Source organism: Citrus sinensis, chromosome 5 (assembly GCF_022201045.2).
Source record: "Citrus sinensis cultivar Valencia sweet orange chromosome 5, DVS_A1.0, whole genome shotgun sequence".
NCBI classification, from domain to species: Eukaryota; Viridiplantae; Streptophyta; class Magnoliopsida; order Sapindales; family Rutaceae; genus Citrus; species Citrus sinensis.
Genome location: NC_068560.1, coordinates 13,789,785 through 13,810,259, shown reverse-complemented (window position 1 = coordinate 13,810,259; position 20,475 = coordinate 13,789,785). Strand labels below are relative to the sequence as shown.

The 20,475-nt window shown below is 32.9% G+C and overlaps 1 protein-coding gene across 3 annotated transcripts in view; it reads right to left on the bottom strand.

The window, feature by feature from the left end:
- The window catches only part of LOC102627056 (phosphatidylserine decarboxylase proenzyme 2-like), a 30,783-nt gene extending 11,685 nt beyond the window's left edge, over positions 1-19,098 (bottom strand). For 2 of the 3 annotated variants that reach the window (XM_052440413.1, XM_052440414.1), the window contains exons 1-18: positions 18,690-19,098; positions 18,522-18,601; positions 18,383-18,407; positions 16,659-16,718; positions 14,575-14,643; positions 12,310-12,402; positions 12,183-12,233; positions 9,613-9,696; positions 9,176-9,267; positions 7,968-8,123; positions 7,767-7,848; positions 7,476-7,587; positions 5,931-6,031; positions 2,823-2,870; positions 1,496-1,642; positions 551-646; positions 396-470; positions 200-292 (exon numbers count right to left, since the gene is read on the bottom strand). In XM_052440413.1, coding sequence (XP_052296373.1) covers positions 200-292; positions 396-470; positions 551-646; positions 1,496-1,642; positions 2,823-2,870; positions 5,931-6,031; positions 7,476-7,587; positions 7,767-7,848; positions 7,968-8,123; positions 9,176-9,267; positions 9,613-9,696; positions 12,183-12,233; positions 12,310-12,402; positions 14,575-14,643; positions 16,659-16,718; positions 18,383-18,407; positions 18,522-18,601; positions 18,690-18,875 — 1,650 coding nt within the window. In that variant the 5' untranslated portion in view covers positions 18,876-19,098. The remainder of the gene's footprint in view (positions 1-199; positions 293-395; positions 471-550; positions 647-1,495; positions 1,643-2,822; positions 2,871-5,930; positions 6,032-7,475; positions 7,588-7,766; positions 7,849-7,967; positions 8,124-9,175; positions 9,268-9,612; positions 9,697-12,182; positions 12,234-12,309; positions 12,403-14,574; positions 14,644-16,658; positions 16,719-18,382; positions 18,408-18,521; positions 18,602-18,689) is intronic. The other variant, XM_006494003.4, reaches the window with a different exon arrangement.
- Between the last annotated feature and the right edge of the window lie 1,377 nt (positions 19,099-20,475).

Sequence of the window (20,475 nt, the reverse complement as noted above, 5' to 3'; positions counted from 1 at the left end):
AAAAATGTCATTAACCAAAGCCTTCATCATGGACATACCAAAGAGTCTATGAAATCCTTATTGATTCTAGGGACTAGCATTGGTATCAAATTTGAAAAAAAAAAAAAAAAGACAGAAAAAGGTGAATGAATGAAATATCAAATCAGCATAATAATAATCCAAAACGAGAGTGAGAGTGAGAGCGAGAGTAATGACAGACCTTTCCGAAATGTGCAGTCGAAATAATTGATACAACACGCTTGTTCTCCGTAAAAACATTGCAATATTTGCTATTAACAGCAATGGGATTAACCTAAGCAATAAGGTATCAGGTAGAAATCAGGGGAAAATGAAAAAGGAAAAGAAGATTATAGACAAGCTATCATGATCCCTGTAAATTGAATTTCCTCACGTACAGTGTATAGGCATCCAGGAATATCCACAAATTGCTCAATGATTCCCGACACCGGAAGATGAAAACGATGATAATCCTAGAAAAATATCATGAAAATTTTAACCCAAATAGTTACTTTGTATTGCAAACTACTGCAAGGGAGCTTATCAAAAATACCTGTGGCGCCAACCGAAAAATCACCATAGTTCCATTTAAAAAAGAATTGGAACATATGTCATTTCCCAAAAGACCTTGAATTGAAAACTTTTGACCCTACAAAGGAAAAAAGATCGCAAAAATATATTATTATTACAACTTTGGAATTTGGAGTTCAAAAAAGTGATTGGAAAGTTGAAAAGGTAAATCCACATACTAGATAAGTTGTGATCCGATTCTAGGGAGAGTAACTTTTTACAATTAAGTTACATGGTAATCGTTAAGTTCATTATTTTAGAATAACAACCTTATAATATTCAAAATAATAAAGCCAGAATAGAATCCAGATTATTTCGCATTAAAGTTTGAACCTAAAGATGACTCGCGCAAATTTGGTACTGTTGTGACATTTCAGATAATCACTGTTTAAGTATGCTAAAAGAGTAATCAGCAATAAGGAAAACTAGTTAGGCAGTTGATAAACCATATTCTTTGAAATGTTTTGTGTTTTGCAAGTGTGTGCATAATGACTATATTAGAAATTTAAGGTTAATGTGCATTTATGATAGAATAGTTTATGAAAAATAGTTTCTGTTTTGCATAATTTATGTTAAGATAATTATAGAAATTAAAAAAAAAAATTCTCATCCAGTACATATATTTTCTTGAATTATCTCAGATCAACCAATTAACAACATAAGAAATAAAGTGAATATATATAAAGCAGAGTAATGCTACACCTAACAATTCTTTTATAAACTCTGTTTGTACAAATTGATGTGGTAATGATAAAATCATTACCACATTTCCCACGTTTTCAAGGTTTGGGACATGTGGCAATCATATAACATGCCATGTCAATCTGTACAAGAGTTTGTATGTCTTGTATTTTTGTTAATAGTACTCATTGTATAATGTTTAAAAAATTCTAAGCCTTCTTAGAAACACATCTAAGTGCCTATGTACCTTGATCCAAAATCTAAGGCTGTCTTCAACCGATTTAAAAGCCATCAGACGACTATCAGCTGCACATACAGCAACCTCTTCACGTTCCATGCAATCAATTGGTCTTGCACCCGGTTTTAACTCTCTAATGAAGAATTCATTAAATGTCTGCATCCAGAGCCAGTCCAAAATTTATGCTGTCATGACCATTATATAAGTCATCTAAATACAACGGACAAGATTTAGTTTCTAGACTAATTGCAATTTTCATCAATCACAGCCAAGGATTTATCCAGAGACATGGGCGGTTCTTTTCATAATTATTCATTTTACACATTTTTTATAAGAAACAGAATAATGGTATTTCTAATGAAACTTAAGTGCATAAACTAAAATTCTATCAAACATGAAATAACATTTTCCAACTTCTTATTTTCCATATTTGAGTAATTGAAGATTGGTCTATACTTTTTGACTCTCAAGGTTGGAAAAGATTAGAGAAAACATAGGGCCAATTGAGATGGTCAATAAGATGTCGAACCTTCGTGAGAGTTTGAATACAATAATTTAACACCAAAATACAAAAATGTTTTCTAATATCTACAAAGTATGTATGCAGGGTAATAGAACTATTGAGCTTTCCTAAAGCAGTGCCAAATTGTACTGACTTAAAGCTCAATTAATTACATAGGCTCAGGATAAACCGGATTACAGTTCAGTGTGTAAGTAAAACAAGCTGAACCGCACTTTTGCAGCAAGCCAAGCATGAATAACTCAGAAAGTTTTAGTTCGTGTGCACCCATAGGGGTAAGCTGATGAGAAGTGCAAAATCCATGGAAAAGCGTGTGCCCTCCAATTAAAGAGCTACAACATTATGGAGGAGGGCAAACTAACTCAAAATGCCTTAAATTTAGGTTTCGGCTGCTCTTCTAAATGCACGTTCAGAAGCAAAACTCAAAAAAAAAAAAAATTCTTTATTTCAACATTCCCAATAATTACAGGCAGTTGAAGAGTCAACAAGGACAGGGAAATATTGATTGCGGAATTTGTGAAGTCACATGTTCAAATAAAACTGCAGTTTTGCAAAAAATTGATAAATGAGCAATCTATCAAAAGAATTGGTAGACCTGAACCACCCATAAATACAAACCTTATGGATAAACATAATCTAATATTCATGAGATACCGCTATTATAGACTCTTGCCATAACAGTATGTGCTTCCAAAATTAAACAGTGTGAAATGATTCCAGAATAGAAATCAACGTGGCGGGAAACAAACAATACTAGGGGAAATAAATTTGTGCATTCATAAAATTGAACAGATCTATTAGGAATTCCTAACATACCTTAAAATGTTCCAAAGGGTACTTGACATCAGCCAAGTTGATTTGATCCTACAACAACAAATTATATTACACATACACAGAAAGTGTGTATAAGTTCTCATACTTCAGAAATAAAGGCATCACAGAGGTTAAAAAAGGAAAAACCAAAAAATTAAAAAATAAAAAATAAAAACCAACAACAATAGTAATTATCCAACATTTCATATTTAAGGAATTCAAGAGACATTGCATGTATTTTATTGATCGGGTCTTATAATAATCCATATACAATTCAAGGATGGGTAAACGTTTATGGGAGGAAGACAACAATATAATCAAGCTATAAACATTATTTTTTAACAAGATTGGGGGGGAAAAAGAAAAAAGAGTAATGTCTTGAAAGAGAAAACAACTGCAGAGCACTGGCGGTCCATAGTGGCTGGCAACATCTAAACAACTACATCCATTTTTGCATCAAATATCCATGACTAATTACAAAAAGCAAAGACCCAAAACCCGCTGCAAATCAAGGAAAAAAGACAACTGCCAAACGGCCTAAAAAAAAAACAATTGCAAAAGGAAAAATGCAAAACATAGCATACAAATAAACCAAAAATCCCATCCCAGTTAAGAATTCTTTTTCCGGAACTAGGAATGGCAATGCGGCGGGGTGGGGGTGGGGATGCCTACCCCATTCCCCACCCCATTCCCCAATAAATTTAGTGGGTTGGGGATCGGGAATGATTCCTCCATCCCCACCCCATTCCCCATTTACTTATTTTATAGTAGATATAAAAATTTGATTTCGGTAAATTAAAAATTAGAGACTTAAAATAAAATCATCACCATATTATAAAGTATTTAATTTTTTTTTTAAATCTCTAAAAGTTTGAAACAATATCTTAAAATGATATTAAAAGTGAAAAATATTTAAAGAGAGCAGCACCTTAAAAGATACAAGAAAATATAATAATATTTTAAAGTTAAAAAATATAATAATATTTTAAAGTAGGTTTTCTTTTACTCATATCATGTTTATATTACATAAAAAATAAAAAAATTATTAATTGACATTATAGTTGATAAAATAAAAATTATTAAATAAGAATTAAAAACATATTTATATATAATGGGGATTGGGGTGGGGGTGGGGTGGGGAGTGCAATACCAAACCCCACCCCGTAACAATTTGGGGATTACTTTTTCCCCACTCCCCACCCCATTCCCCAAAAATTATTAAAAATTTTCTCCATTTGGGGTGGGGCTCCATGGGGCCCCAAATCCGTGGAGGATTTCGCCATCCCGGACCGGAACTCCCTAGTTACTGCAGAGTATGTTTGATCTACACAACTGTTATTCATAAACAAGAAGACAATCAACCATATTTTCCAACAGTGACAGTGATTAACTTAACTTGTGTAAAATTAAAGGCCACCTTAAACTGAACTGGGATTGAAGAATTCATCATGTGGTTCAGCAATCATGCACACAAGTACTTACAAAAATACTACACATTTACATTATCTTAAAATAAAGTAGAATAATAAAATTATTCTGTAAATGATGGGAGGATATTACTTATATATTTAAAGCTTTTAACTGAAATATTGTAAACTCCACTAACTCTGAAATATCTTCAAATTTCTAAATCCTCCACATCCTTTTATAAAGAAGAAAGTATTTTTGAAGAAACTTGCAGCATGCACAAGCTATGATACAAGAAGGATGATCTAAGAAGGCCCAGAATTTATGATGCCAAAATATCCGAGACCTAAATACATGAAGAGATGACCTAGTTGTTCAAGTAATAATCTGCTTGTCTTCATTCTTTCTATTTATATCATATTGACCTAGGCAATTGTTGAAATAGGGACTATTATACACATTAAGTACATTAATATTTTAATTTTAGACGGAACAAAATAGTAAACAAGTTCGTTTCTTCGAATTTTCCGAATTGGTGGAAGAGATTTTTTACCTTATTTTCCCTTTTTTATTCGGGGATTCAGCTCTATATTTTTATTCCATATGTTTCTCATCAATATATGAAAAAAGAACAAGCACTTCATTTATCAACAATTTTAATCTTCCTCAGTGAAGTAAATTTTCTCAATTCTTCTTCACAGATACACTTACCCAGTATTGGGAAAATGATTGCATACAAGTGTTGACAACTTAAATTCATTATCTATGTTGTAAGTTCTACTTGTTTAAAGTTTCAGAAACTTTCTAAAAACTACAATGAGTACAACAAACATCAAGGCAGAAGCAACAGAAGGAAGAATACGATCTTCTAAGGAAAAGGTGGAGAATAATTCAACTACAGTAACTTGCATTCTTACAATTTAAAATTGAATGGCACTTAAGTTGACATCTTTCCAAAAAACAGTTCTTAACCACAAATTCTTTTTTCCTCATTATGGCCCAAAAAACATAAAAAAGTGAAAAAATTTGAAAAAGAAATATAAGTTACATGGGATGTTTGTGATTAAACCTGATTCATACGGTTAACAAATAGAGATACAGACTAGCGAGCAACCATTACCTGGCACAAGAAAATTCTTTTAAAGAATTCATCAAATATTGCATTGTTAAGTTCAAATGATAGATTTAAAACATCAGACTTATCTTTACAACATTTTTGAAATAAGAAAGAGTTCAAATGAACCCTCGAATAGTTCAATTAAAAATCTCTTTTTTTTTTTTTTCCTTTTTTTGGCAATACATAAACAGAGTACAAATCTGCAACAATAAATTAGAGTAAAACCTAGCTATTGTATATTTTAAAAGAAAATGTATAATACAAAGACCACTGTGTTTATTTAAAAGAAACAGATACCAAAAAGGGCCCAAAAAGGGCTAAGCATCTGAAATCTTTGAAATCAAATCAGATCCATATATTATCAACTTAGCTTGACAAATATTTTCAGAACCAGACTGCTTGAGTACATCTGCAGCTTTATGCAAGAGAAGGAAAAACTAGTCGAAACTGTACCAAGAATGGCCCCATACTTTAGAAACTTATGCAAAACTCAATTACCATAATGGAGAACACTCCAAGCAAGACAATTATGAAAGCCATAATTACGAAAGCAAAGTTACACAGTGTTCTAAAAGAACACTTCATACCTTAAAGAAGTTTACAAACTTTGGGATTTCTTTAGATGATTCAACTGAATTCATTTTCCTTCCTTGCTTTTCAGAGATGCTCTTCAACAGTTCCTTTGTCCCTGCATCCACATGGCCCATAAAAAAACCAAAGAAATAAAAAATAATGCAAGACCATGCATGATATTGGCCATGATCCAAGAACAAAGGTAAATGGTACCTACTACAAAAAATTCACAAATACTCATTTGAGTAGTTTTTGTGGGTTGGCATTGGGGGACAGGGGGGTGGAGAGAGGGGGGAGAGAAAGAGCAAAGGGGAAGAAGACGTCCATGGGAAATTGGCTTTTTACATCTTCAATACCAACAAATCAGTGTTATGATGTACAATGATACTACGAATGTAAACTACAAGACAACCATTACCACAGGAATATGTTTCAGAAAGACAAAATGATCAAACTGACGTATTCCAAGTCCAAAAGACAGTATAAGTCTGCTTAGTTTCTTAAAGCAGACCCTCCATGATGGTTTGAGGGATACTTTTTGGGCTAATTACCACTTCCTCATATTTTTATTATACTCCATTAACCCTTACCATTACAACTACGACAGTAGGGGATAATTGGGTATTAGGGGGAAAAGGAAGGAAGGTGGCAATTAGCCTGAAAGGGAGCCACTAGTTATTCTGCCCCGCTTGAGGCCCTGTACATCAAACCTGCCTGAGCAACAAAGCCTAAGGATTGCCCCACACCTCTTCCACCAAATAGCATTAAAGAAGGCATTTTTTTGTATCAAGTTGAAATAAAAGCCAATCGTGGACTACCTATGGTATAAGAAATTGAATACAATTTATTCAAGCCACTAGAGAAAAATATCGAGATAGTCAACTCCATAAGATTGATTGTACGCTCTAGCCACCAACTGAGCTTTCAACAAGGAGGTGACAATTCAGGTTAGCTTGTTCTGCATTTGCTTTGCACATCACACACCAAGATGGAGATAGACACATATTAGGGAACTTTCTTTGAATCACTTCCCCAGAATTTAATTTTCCTTGAGCCAAGGCACACAAAAAGACTTGAATTTTAGGAGGAATACTAGCCTTCCAGATCAATTTGGAGGGTAAGAAATCAGCCTAGGAGACATTATTAATCAGTCAGTCAAGATAAGTTTTGCAGAAATAATGTCTGATGTCTCCAAAGTCCACAATCCTCTGTCTTCTTTCATTTCATCGATATCGACATTGTTTAACAACATCAAGAGAGAAGCATAATCCTGAATCTTTCTGTTGAAGTTGAAATTCCAATGCCAATTCAACAAAGAGGAAGAAGATGTACAAAAAATTTATAGGAGGATTTCTTGTGGGACAGACCTATAGAGGCGAGGGAAACGCTCACAAAGAAAAATCTCCGAACTATTTATCCTCCCAAAACTGAATATCCTTACCAGTCCCCACACTTAGTTTAACCTGGACACTATCTCTTGAAAATTAAACCACAAGATCTTCAGAGTGGGGAAATACATATGACAAAAATCATAGCATGTAACAGATAGTACCACATACCTATGTCCATGAGGCCAAGCCCTATTTTTGATTGGTAAATTGCTCTCATTGACATAACAATCTTAACATCAATCAATTCTTCCACCAGCCTTTTTGTCCTCCGATCAAAAACCTAAATAAATAAGCTATCAACTGAGACCATGTTGTGAATGAAATCCAAGTTCAAACGACAAAGCATTGCATCCAATGACATGAACAATGTACAGAATCCCCCAACAAATAAGTTGGAAAAAGAAATAAATAAAGCTAAAAAAAAGAAATTGATTAAAAAATACAACAAAGGAAACATACCAGAATATGAGCTCTTGAACCAGAGTTTAAGCCAACATCATAAGATGAAAAATGGCCCCATTCACTTAGTTTAAACATCCAGCTAGCAAAATGTAAGTTGAATTTAGCAATTTAAAATTACATAAAAATACAACAGCCACACTGAAAAAGTAGAAAAAAGTTCAAGAGATAGTGTTCATGCAACAGTAGAAGTGTTCTCACACATTTGAAGCTTGTTTATCAGTCAAGAATCCTCCAGTCATAACCTGGTTTCCAGTTCCCTCGTCAAAACACAGAGTCAAATGAATCATAGTATTCACCATGTCAGCAACTTCAAGAGTCTCACCACAAACAGGACAGCAATTCATGAGGGGTTCCCTGAAATACATGAATATCAAACACAGAATATTAAGAATATTGATTGATAGCATAGGGTCAAGAAGAAAAGAATTTTATTATGAGTAGCAAAAACAAATTACAAGCAGAAGAAGAATACAAAACCCTGTTGTGAAGAACCATAAAATAGCTTTAACTGTGTAAAATTATTGTTGGGCATTTTCCTATCACCTTAAGCTCTGGGAATTAATAATTACTTGACATGATATCTACGCCAGGTTGACCAATAGTTCATGTTCCTGAAACCACTAACACTAATAGTTAAATTATAACACAAAGTCAATGTGTGTTTATAATCATATGTTGTCTCTGTTTGAATCCCAGTAAAGTAAGGGGTCATGGTTAGTCAACAAAGAGGAACACCAGAAGTTAACAAATGAATAAAAACTAAGTAACTTCAGTTATGATCATGAAGCTCATTCTTTTAAAAAAATACAATATCCTTAATTCCATTTATTGCTGAAAGAAACCTCCAAACAGATTTTTTATATAGTTCCTGGCATCAGTTGAAACAGCTCCAGCGAGACAGAGAGAACCGACATCCCACTGGAGATTGAAGTATGAGATGTTAAGCTTGTCATGCTTGGACCAGGACACAAACAGCTGCTTTGGTTTCACAAACGTCACGTGGAGTACAGAGACTCAGATCAGAAGGAATCATTAGCAGAAAGTTAGAAGCAATCAGTGTTAATAAAGCACAGTGATGATGGAGAATACAGGTGATAAACTTTAGCCTGTGAAGTGCTCAGCTATACACAATTAGGCATTGAAACAATCATTAGGTTCACCTCATTGAAGACTTAGCATATAATTTATCACAAAAAGACAAGATGATATTAAGAATATATAAAAATATATGTTAAATGTTCAAACATAGGACATTTATCAAAACATATTTCTCTTCGCAGGTTCCACATAGGATATTAAAAGTCATATTCCACAAGGACATTTACATGGGTGGCATTGTTTATTTTGACTAAGAAAAGATAGTATGTTAACTCAAATTGATGCTGATGCAATTATAGAATCATTACTTTTCTTGTTGAAGAGCAAGAAGGGCAGCTAACTCATCAACGCTCACAACCCCATCTCCATTTTTGTCGGCGGCTTTGAAAAGTTCCTCTTTCTAAGAAAAGCATTTTTGAATGCAAAATTAGAACAAGAACAGGATCTTACACAATCAAGATCCACCATACGGAAGAAGCATGTTTCAAAAATAGGAAGTAGACAAAATCCAACACATATAATTCAAATTTCCATGTGTGATGTACAAACAGGTTTGGTTTGGGAGTATTTTGGAAACCTAACAATATCGTGAAAGTTGAATCCCACTATCCAAACACTTTAGTAGAAAATCAGATGGTAGACTAAGCAAATATTTGACAAAATACATTTGTAACTATTCAAACAGATCATACCAAAAAGGTGGTTGCACTGTCAAATAAAACAAATAGTAAAGCAAAGTTCAAACCTTATTAGCAGCCACTTGATTGCCAAAAGCACTAATTAAGTCAGAAAACTCTTTGAACGAAAGCTGTCCATCCTGATTGTAATCCTATGAAGGTTCCCAAAAACTTAAAAGGTTGACTATATCACAGAAGGCAAGAAGGTGAATAAAACAATAATCACGAATACTATCCAGAAATTAGTATTAAAAATAAAATCTCCAAATGAACAATATAGATATTCGCATTCAGAATTAGGTCCTTACTGGAATTTAAAGTACGTATGAATAAAATTCGGAAATTTTATTTGAAAAGGAAAAAGCCAGGACGCTATTAACATTAAGCTATACTCCAGTAATAGAAAAACAGTAAAGAGTCTCAATTCTTCCAAACAAATACATTGGTTAGCAGTATTAAGTCCTCAATTAAAGCCTAAGCAATGGGATGGCATGTAAGAAACTTGGAACTTATTGTATAACCATTATTCATGGAAATTATATATACAAAGGAAAGCAAAATGCTTTTTAAACAAATAGTAAACATGATTTCAATATGGTTTTTAAATGAAAAAACTGTTATTGTTAAATTGAATTTTTATTATCAACTTATTTTTATTAGGGTAAATTTGACTACATATCCAAAAAAAAAAAGACATTTGCTACTCAACCTCAGTATTTCAAAAAGGCATTACTTCACCCCCCATCTGTTAAATTTTCCATTAAACTTAACTGTTTACCACTACCATATGAAAATACAATTACACCGTTAGTTGCGAGATGACTGAAATATCCATCACAATAACTTCAATTTCCATTTTTAACCTTTTATTTTCTCTCTCTTCCTTTCCCCTCTCAAATTTTTCCTACGTTTCTTCATTATCTTAGTTGTTAAACAGAGTAGCACTCCACTACTGCACATGCTTTGAGAGCCAAATACAGACTGGGACTAAGAATCACAGAACTCACTGAAATCACCTTGAATATGACCAACCTTGTTTTCATAGGTGTTGGGCAACTAAGAAGATGAAGGAAAATGGGGAAAAATGAGAGAGAGGGAACGGAAGAGAGGTAAAATTAAAGAATAAAAAATGGAAATTAAAGTATGTCGATGGACATTTTAAGTTAAAATGGGTATTTTGGTCCTTTAATCATATAAACTAAGGGTATGACTAAGTATTTATATGGTCAAAGTGGTTGACGGTTAAATGTAATGGAAAAAACTAATGGATGATATTAGAGTAACGAATGTCAATTTATTTGGGTGAACAGTCAAATATACTGTATATGTTATTATCTATGTAAAATAACATAAAGGCACTAACTCAATAATTAAATTTCAATTTCATAATATAATATTTATCTGGATCAAGCTATTCCAACTTAAATTTTTACTCAAAAACTTTTTAAAAAATTCTCATCCATTGATCTTGTGCAATATAAATTTTCAAAGTAAAAAAAATAGCATTTATTGTTTCTATTTTCAACTGTTGGATTTAACAAGATCAATGGATGAGAATATTTTGCAAAATTTTACATTAGAATAGCATTAACCCATCTATAAAATATTTATACTAAATTTATTATTTGGCTAGCCACCCGAGTTCAACTTTTAGGCCAGGTAAGGGTTAAAATTATATTTGGCCTTGCTCACCCCCAACCTTTATTTAAACAAAGGTAATAAATATAAATATTATAAACTATCACATTATGAGTAATTTTAAAAGAAGGGAATCCCTTTAATAAAGTAAGGGACAAGCTAAAAGATTAAAAAACACAAATCAATGCAGCGTATTTGTCCTGTTGTGTATTGAAATTTTTTTTCGTCTTTTAGTTTTGTCCCTTATTTTATTAAAGAAAGGGATTCCTCTATTGTAAACTTATTCTTCACATTATTAGTTAAATAACATAACATAATAAAACTGACTAGATATTTAAATATAAATTAAGATCATAATATACTAAATTTTAATATATGAAACAAAACATAAGATTTTTTTTTTTCAATAAAAAAATCATTCTATATTATCCCAAAGGCTTTAGTTTACCTTGCTAAATTGGATAAAGCCAGGATAAGCTATAGTTTTGCATGTACCAAAACAAAGATTGAACCAAAATTTGACAAAATAATCCAGCCCCATTAAGGGTGTGTTTGGAAGTGAAGTGCAGTACCTTTTAAGCTGCAGCAGCTGTGGAATAAAAGTCACAGCTGTAGAGTATAAGTTGGAAAAAAAAATTTGCTACGTTGTCAAAGCTCAACTACAAGTGTTACCAAACACCTTAGTAGCTGGGCTACCTCACCACACTCCCAAACGGGGTATAAGTTCTCCCATTACAAAAGTTTGGTAAGTGTGAAAATTTTGGGACTAGACACCCGCAATTATACATAAGCTCGTAATTAATTATTATCGTCTAACTAATTCCAAACAACTAAAATCAAGTTCTTGGTTTTAGTTAAACCCAAACTTGTGCTTCAAAGAAACTATTCTATGACCGCCCCAAGAACATAATTAAATTACTATCCAAAAAACACACAAATAGCAAGAGAATTAGTTGGCGTGAGAATTAGAAAAGAAGATGAATGAACATTTAAAACATACCACAATTGATAATATGCGTCTTGCAAAACTTTTCTCTGTTTCAATTGGATCCTACCAATGATTTCAAAAGAATGTTAAGATTCATTAATCCAGCTGGGCTCAATCAATTGAATAATAATATACTTACCTCAACAGAACATGATAGAGAAATCTTGCCAACAATTTTGTTAGATGATGATGGATCTAAAAGGTCAAATACCTCAAAGTCAGTGTCTGAATCCTGCAACACAATATTATATAAACATGAAATAAATTAAAAAAAGAAGAAAGAGAAAAAAATATAAATATTTTAACTGGCAAATTAGCTACCCAAAGTCACATAAGTCCTCAAATTTGAATCAAACTCTAATCAAAGAGCTAAGATCAACTTACAAACAGCTCAATATTCAGTGATTACGAAAAATGTAAAAAGTAATATGTTTTATTTTATAAAACAAAATAAGGAAGCGTGACATATTTCATCTCTTAAAAAAAAAAAAGGAAAACAATAGTTTTACCACTTGGTCCCCAATTAATTTTTTATATTTTCACTTCGTCCGCAGCATTAAAATGTAAATGAAAAAAGAACACTATTGAAGGCTAAATGTGTATTTTAGCATACAAATTGATGTTAGATCAAAATTTGATTTGTACAAATTAAAATCTAATATAAAAGGTCAAACTTACCATTTAATATTGTACTTTTCCTTTCATATTTTAATGCAAGGGACAAAATGGAAATTAAAAATTTCGAAGGGACCCAAGTTGTGAAAAAAACTCTACAAGGGATGAGTGTCATTCTTTCAAAAGATAATGTTTCAAAGATAATAACAAGAAAGAAAAGGGAGGAAAATATTATACACAGTATGTACACAATAGTTGCAACGGAAAGAAAGAGAAAGAAAGAAAGAACATCACTATGAAATGTTAATCACAGGTTCAAAGAATTAAAATACTTTTGACAACCAAGAAGACTAAGTCCTCAAAATATCATGCGCAATCTCATTACAGTTCTATAATTAAGCAGTTCCGCAAAGCTAGTTTATAATCCTAAGATAGGACTAATTCACAACACTGTTGTCATAAACTCATAATATCATGTTTGATGCCTTCAATTAGAAATGACTACACCAAAAATTAATCCCATATTCAAGGGCTAGCAGTCCAGCCTTTGCTAGGGTTTTATGCGGTGACTGCTAGGGTTTGGTGTCGTGGCTGCGGCAGCAAAGGTTTGTGGTGGTGGTGGCTACGATTTGTGCTTGGATTTTTGAGGAGCGGCACAGCTAGGGCCTGTGGGTAACGGCAACGGACCAAGAAGACTTGGTCCTCAAAAATCTTTATATTTTCATAAATCATGTCAATCCCATCAAATGTTTTAAAATTAAGCAATTCCTCAAGGTTACATTATAATCCTAAGATAGGACCAACTCATAAGACTATCGTCTTAATTTCATATTTGATGCCTTCCATTAGTTCCGACTACACGAAAAATTAATCCCGTAATAGTAGTCCAACGCTACCAATGGTACTATCATGTGGGCATCCCTAAGCAGATGATAATAACACAGAAGCATGCAGTAACTAAACTTTAAACAAATAAAATCAAATTCTCTTGTTCATGACCAATTTAAAACAAACTTATGAAATCTTTTGATATATATTTGTTTCCCCTTTTTTTGTTTGCTTTAGGTTTTTGTTAGTATAATTCAATACTAAGGACAACATATTTTATACATAAGTAATTAAAATTACAAACAGATAATCCTAAAGATATGAAAAAAAAAAAATGTCAACAACAATTGCATATGCAATCTGAAGGTTGAGAGGATGAATTGATTGAGCATTTCCAGAAACAGTTCACTAGTCCACTAACAAATGATAAAAGCTTCTTCAGATGGCCTTTGAATTGTTGTTGTTTCTTCTTGTATACAGATCAGTAACTAAAGAAATTTAATTTCAAGGGCCAATAAAGTACAGTGCTTTTTTATTATTATTATTTTTGATTTAATAATAGTCAATCAATATTTATAATAAAATTGGGAAAATAATGCATACAATTCAATCAAACACTGCATGGAACAAGGACCATATTACATAGAATCTATTCCAGTCTCAGTCCAGTTTGCCTTGCGTGCCAAATGCAGCTTAAACAGCCAAAACAACATTCCATGCACTCATGCAGTGCACCTATTCCACCAAAAACTTACAATCCAATTGTTCAAAGCCGTTATCACCAACATCATATTCACAGCAAAAGGATGGAGACATTCATTATCATATCTCTATGTAACGTGCACACATGCAATTGCACGCAATTGTGCGACTTTCATTTGTAGTTCTATGGAAATTCCCAGGTTTATGCACCAAATTACTACTAAGAAGTTTCTAAGAATTCAATAATAAAATCTCTCACCTTTGTTAGAAATTCAAGGAGATCAACTTCACAATATCCTTCAAGATTGCTTTTCGACAATCTATTAGTCTGCAGAATATAGAAAATTTAATGTAGAAATTATTTCACAGAGATCAAAATAATCATTCAACTTCAGTATGGAAGGCCAAAAAGAGAAAATAATAATTTGAAGCATATGCATAAATATAATTATCTAGAGCTGACGCCTGTACTTAAAATGATGTGGACACGACAAACCAAGGAAAAGGGAAAACCAACTCAACTGAACTGCATAAGAACTTCAGTATGGAAGGCCAAAAAGAGAAAATAATAATTTGAAGCATATGCATAAATATAATTATCTAGAGCTGACGCCTGTACTTAAAATGATGTGGACAGGACAAACCAAGGAAAAGGGAAAACCAACTCCATTGAACTGCATAAGAACATTGTGTATATATATAGCAAGTACATATATCAATACAAATGGACAAAAAGATTTATTTTAAGTTTAAAAACAAAAATAAAAGAACCAATCAATCAAACACATTATTTCCCCAACATTTCCACCAAACCAACTAAACGTTGGCAAAATTTCCATCAACCTTTGTTTTCAATTCCTGCCAAGTTTTAGCCTTAATCAGTTGACTTAGTGAACCTCCTATCCATATCTTTAAAACTTCTCCCTATCAAAGTCAGCAGCCAAAATTACCACCATTCTCTTATCTTTAAATATGTCATAATCTAATTGGGAGGAAATTATATATTCTCCCTTCAATTCTTCTGCCTAAACTTCAAATCTTTTTTCCTCTATCCATTCCTATCATATTTCTATCCCCTCACCTGATCTCCGGATTCTCTTGCAGTCCTAACTCCTAAATCACTAACACATCAATAACAGCCCTTGCAACATATACTTTTAGAGCATCAGAAAATTCCAGCACCTCTTTGGTCTAATTCTGCCACCTTAACCTTCAAATCTCAATCAAAACCAAACCCTAGTCCTCCCAATACTCGAACACCACAAAGTCCACACCAAGTCACAAACTGCAAGTACAAGTCCACCATTAAGGCCAAGAACATTTATTGCTACAAGCTGTTCTAGGAATAAGACCTTGGGTCCTAATTGGCTCACCAAGGAATAGTGATAGCATAAGAACCAAATTGCATCACAGTCTTGATTGACAGGAAATAGAAAAGCTACAACATGGGATTCCAAGTAGTAGCCAGAATCATAACATTAAAAGACATGTCACGTGATAATTTTACCCTTCTTCTCAATTCGCACTTCACAGTTCACAGATTTCATCCTTTGCCTATGTATGCAAAACTGTGTTCAATCCTTGATGGAAACAAGCAGAGAACTTTTATGACCTACCCAAAAGATAAACCTAAATCAAGTTAAACCACACTCTGTCGGCTTTCTGCCAGAGTTTCCACTTAAATAAATTTATGATGCTTTCTCTCTTAATAGTACAATTCTTTTATTTTCTATCATAGAAAGATTCAAAATATTTATTGCCTTAAACATTGAAAATACCATCATATAGTGTGCGGCAGATGGAGTGTATTTTCAGATCATAAGGGAAGAAGCATCCTCGGCCGTTAACAAAAAGGGTGACTTACATGTTAACAGGATAACCATTGATTAGATTAGAATGACATCATCTACAACCCATCCACACAATAAATAAAGAGGAATTATTGTTGATGGTTTGAAAATACCATCATATAGTGTGCAGCAGATGGAGTGTATTTCAGATCATAAGGGAAGCATCATTCGGACGTTAACAAAAAGAGTGACTTACACGTTAACAGGATAACCATTGGTTAGATTAGAATGACATTATCTACAACCCATCCACTAGATGATAAATAAACTGGAATTATTGTTGATGGTGTTTAAAGAAATAATTCAGTAAATTAAACTAGAGGGATATTTGTTTCCCTCAAATTACATCATATTTTGTTTCTAAGATAACAAAAGGAATAAAAGGCTACTTGGGGGTTAAATTGAACCTCCTTGGTGGCCCAAAACAAAAGACACATTTAATTCAATGAAATGAATAGAGTTTTGCAAAAACCAGCTTAAAGTTACTGCATACCTCAAATACCGATATCCTAGCAACATGAGGCCCATTCCTTTCCAAGAGAAGTTTCTTTTCCTGTAGTTAAAGCATAATTCTAGATTCACATAGTGTTCATTCAATCAGTAAGATACAGAACCTGCAACTTGACAGTACATGTGCATGTCGATAAAATCAACTTTCAATTTAGCATAAAGAATCCAGAAAACATGAAATCAAATTTAATAAGTATAGCATCTTCAGAACGACATAGTACAGGCAGTATAGCTGCATACAATAGGGATACTCGAGCAGTATTTAAAATGCAGTTTATACAAAGAAAGTAATAAAAGAAGAATAATGTTTTGACCATCATCTGCAAGAATGCAACATAAATTAACTTGAAAAAAGAGATCCAAAAGCACAATGCAACAAATGAGTTGATGTGGTAGCTGTTTAGCCCATGTACATGATTAGCACAAAAGATTAAAGGACTGAGGTTTCAAGAATTCTGGTATTTCTTATTTTGCAAGTTGTGAGAATTCCAATGAGATCTAACACCAAGTCAATGTGATGGAAGCCCAAAGGCTCTCCAAATCTTCAATGTTTTAAGATCCTATTCAGGGATAAGACAGCCAATTAATTGCAAAGAAACACATTGCGTAAAACTTATCCTTAAAAACTGGCTTGTAAGGAGAGGAAGGCCAAGTGCTTATAAGCTCAATTCCCAAGCCTTAACTTAGCAATATAGGAGATAGGATCCTAAAATTCCACCACGGTTCACAACCGACGCCCACAGCAGCCCATCACGCATACCTAGCTGGGTGACTATGCAGACCTTGTCTTCTTCTAGGTAGCAGCCCTCCCCAAGTCAGCCTATCCACAACAACAGTCACAAAGCCACACCCAACTTGGCATGGCATGTCCAATCCAACACTCAAGGTGGTGCGTGCTTTTATACCAATTGTTACGCAGACACAAGGTAGAACTCAGCTTTAAAAACTGGCTTGTAAGGAGACGGAGCCAAAGTGCTTATAAGCCTACTTACCACGCCACCCAAGATAAAGTCTTTTTCCATGTTTGTATGTAATTTGTAGGAAAATGATGAGACACGGCTCATATTTTCATGCATTGCCATATTTAATCTTTTTATGAGAGTTACTATTTGTAAGGAAGCCAAAATTTGCTAGGCTGTTTTAAGATCTTACGAAAGATTTTCTTAAGCAGAATTTGTACACTTTTGGTAAAGGAAAGAAAGCCAAAATGCTGCGAAAGGTGCTGTGTTTAGCAATGTCGAGGATAGTATGGCAAGAGAAAAATCATGCATTTGCAAGATAAGAAACTAGACAAAACCATATAACTTAAGGGAAAAGACTCCTTTCTTATACCAAAAACTTAAAAAAATAAAATAAAACAAGTTTACAAAAGTGTCATATTTTCCAAACATTTTATTAGCAGTATAAAAATTGGAGTTAAGGGTTTTCCTCAATGATATTAAAATTTTTAAAAGTTCTTATTGGAGAAGTTTGTTGGTAGATGAAAATATCCACCACATGCAAAATTATATGCCAAAATATTAACGAGATGTAATTAATAGATATAGCTATATACCAAATAGGAAAAAATAACCACAAGAACAGCTGCACACTTGCATTCAAATTAAATCATGCATTCACTTGGCTTCAAAAGATGAGACAAAGTCAAACTATTCTACCCAAGTCACTGCATAAACTGCAAATTAAGATTTGAGACAGAGTACTCACAGAATTCCAGATAGGTTTATCCGTACTGCACCAGAAAAAAGAAATAACAAACAAAAATGAAAACAAAGTCAACATAAATGAAGAATCAACTAAAAGACAAAAGAAATGACTATTTTGTAGCCTCGCAAAAGTGCGTAACTTATCAGAAATCGCAGTGCGACACGTCTGCTCTCCAAGTGAAACACATGCAAGCCACTTGTCCTTGAACTTCATCTCCGCCTAAAAATAATAAAAATTATATTTAAAAAAATGCTTCATAAATAAATATCATTTATCCACTGACCAAATAAAAAACGAGAGCAATTACGCTAATCAGAGTGAGGAGAGCAATTCCAGCGAAATCCTCTTCATTGAGAACTCTATTGTGATGATGAGATCCAGAGTTTGAGCCATTCCCACGAGAACGGCGTCGTTCACGATGGAGGTGAAACTTCTTCCTGAATCGAGACGTGCGCGAGACACTCTCATCTTCTTTTGAGCTTCCGTGCCCCATTCTCTTCTCTCTATCTCCCCGAAGAAACGAAAGAGATGAATAAATAATTTATTTTTCTTTTTTTTTTTATGGGCTGAAGAACTAATCTGCAATGAGTATATACGTTGACAATGGCATCATGAATATTCAAAAAGCTGAATGAGATCCTTTTTTTTATTATCCTTTTTCCTATATGTCTGTTACTTCTCTCAATAATTTGGCAAGTGTCTTGATCTTTTTGTTTGTTTGTGGCTTTCAGCATTTTAATTATTATTCGTTTACTCGTTTTAATCTTAATATCATGCGGTCGCGTTACACGTCGTAGTGGATTTGGTTGGGTCCACACAAATCTTTTAGTGCTTTCTCCACCAGCAAATTGGCCATTACTTTCTTGTTTGTGTGACGATCGCCGTACCATGCTGGCAACACTCAAATAGTTTATTATAAATTTTGTTTTTTTATTAAAAACCATTTTTGTTTACAAAATTTCTCTTTTTTAAAAAAAAAATATTTTCGTTGTCTCTTTAAACGTATAAAAGGAGAATTACACCAATATGACTCCATAGCTAAATTGTATATATATGATTCATACAAAAGAATACCAATAAGAATTGTTTGGTGATAGTTTAAATATGTTGGGATTGATTTATTTCAAGATAATTAAGGTTAAATTTGCATTTAATCATAAAATTATAATCAGATTAACAATCCTAACCCAACAACTAACGAGGTGAATAGTAAAAAAAATTCTATGTACTGAACTTTAAAATAAAAGTTTTAAAGTTAAAATATTATTTTAATTAAACAACTTTTCGGTCTAAGACAATAGTATAATAAATGCCCATTTATTATTTGTTTTTTTTAACTTGTCTAGAAATTTATCCAAAAAATACATCAATAATTTTAAGTTGTAAAATTAGAACTGCTAACATTATAATTATTTCTTTTTCAAAGACTAGGAAAAAGATAAATATAGCAAGGTATCTATAGATCTAGAAGCTAATGTTTTAACGATAATAAATGCAAAAGTTGGCAATTATCAAATAAAGTGTCAAAAATAGCAAGAAGGATAAATAAGTCAAATGCTATAAGAAATGTCAGATGAATAGGTCAACAAAATTAAAGCAAAATAGGAAAAGAAATGATATATATTGGCAATTGTGACTGTGGCTCATATTTTTCTTTAGTTTTGTAAAATAGTTTAACGCCTTTCCATAGGTCGGGAATAAACTTCTCATCTAGTTTTCTTATAAATTGACAAACATAATTTTTTAAAGTCAAATACCCTAGACTGAATTGTGCTCATTCATGCCAAAATTATATCAATAATCCTTCGATCTCAAGTTACACATAGCCACTAGGATGCATCTCAAGAACTAATAAGATATTGTTATCTAACATCTCTCTACCCAAGTCATGCATAAGGAATTGAATCTTATCCACAAGATTATCATATATATCCCCAAAAAGCAGAAACCTGTGTTGCAAGTCCAGCCTGCATATTTATAACAAACACCTAACCTCTTAGCTCTATGCTTTTTGGCATAAGTGCTCTTTGCTAAACCAAGCATGTGAGAAAAAAATGATATATTAGTTAACTAAGCCTTAGCTTAAATAAGCT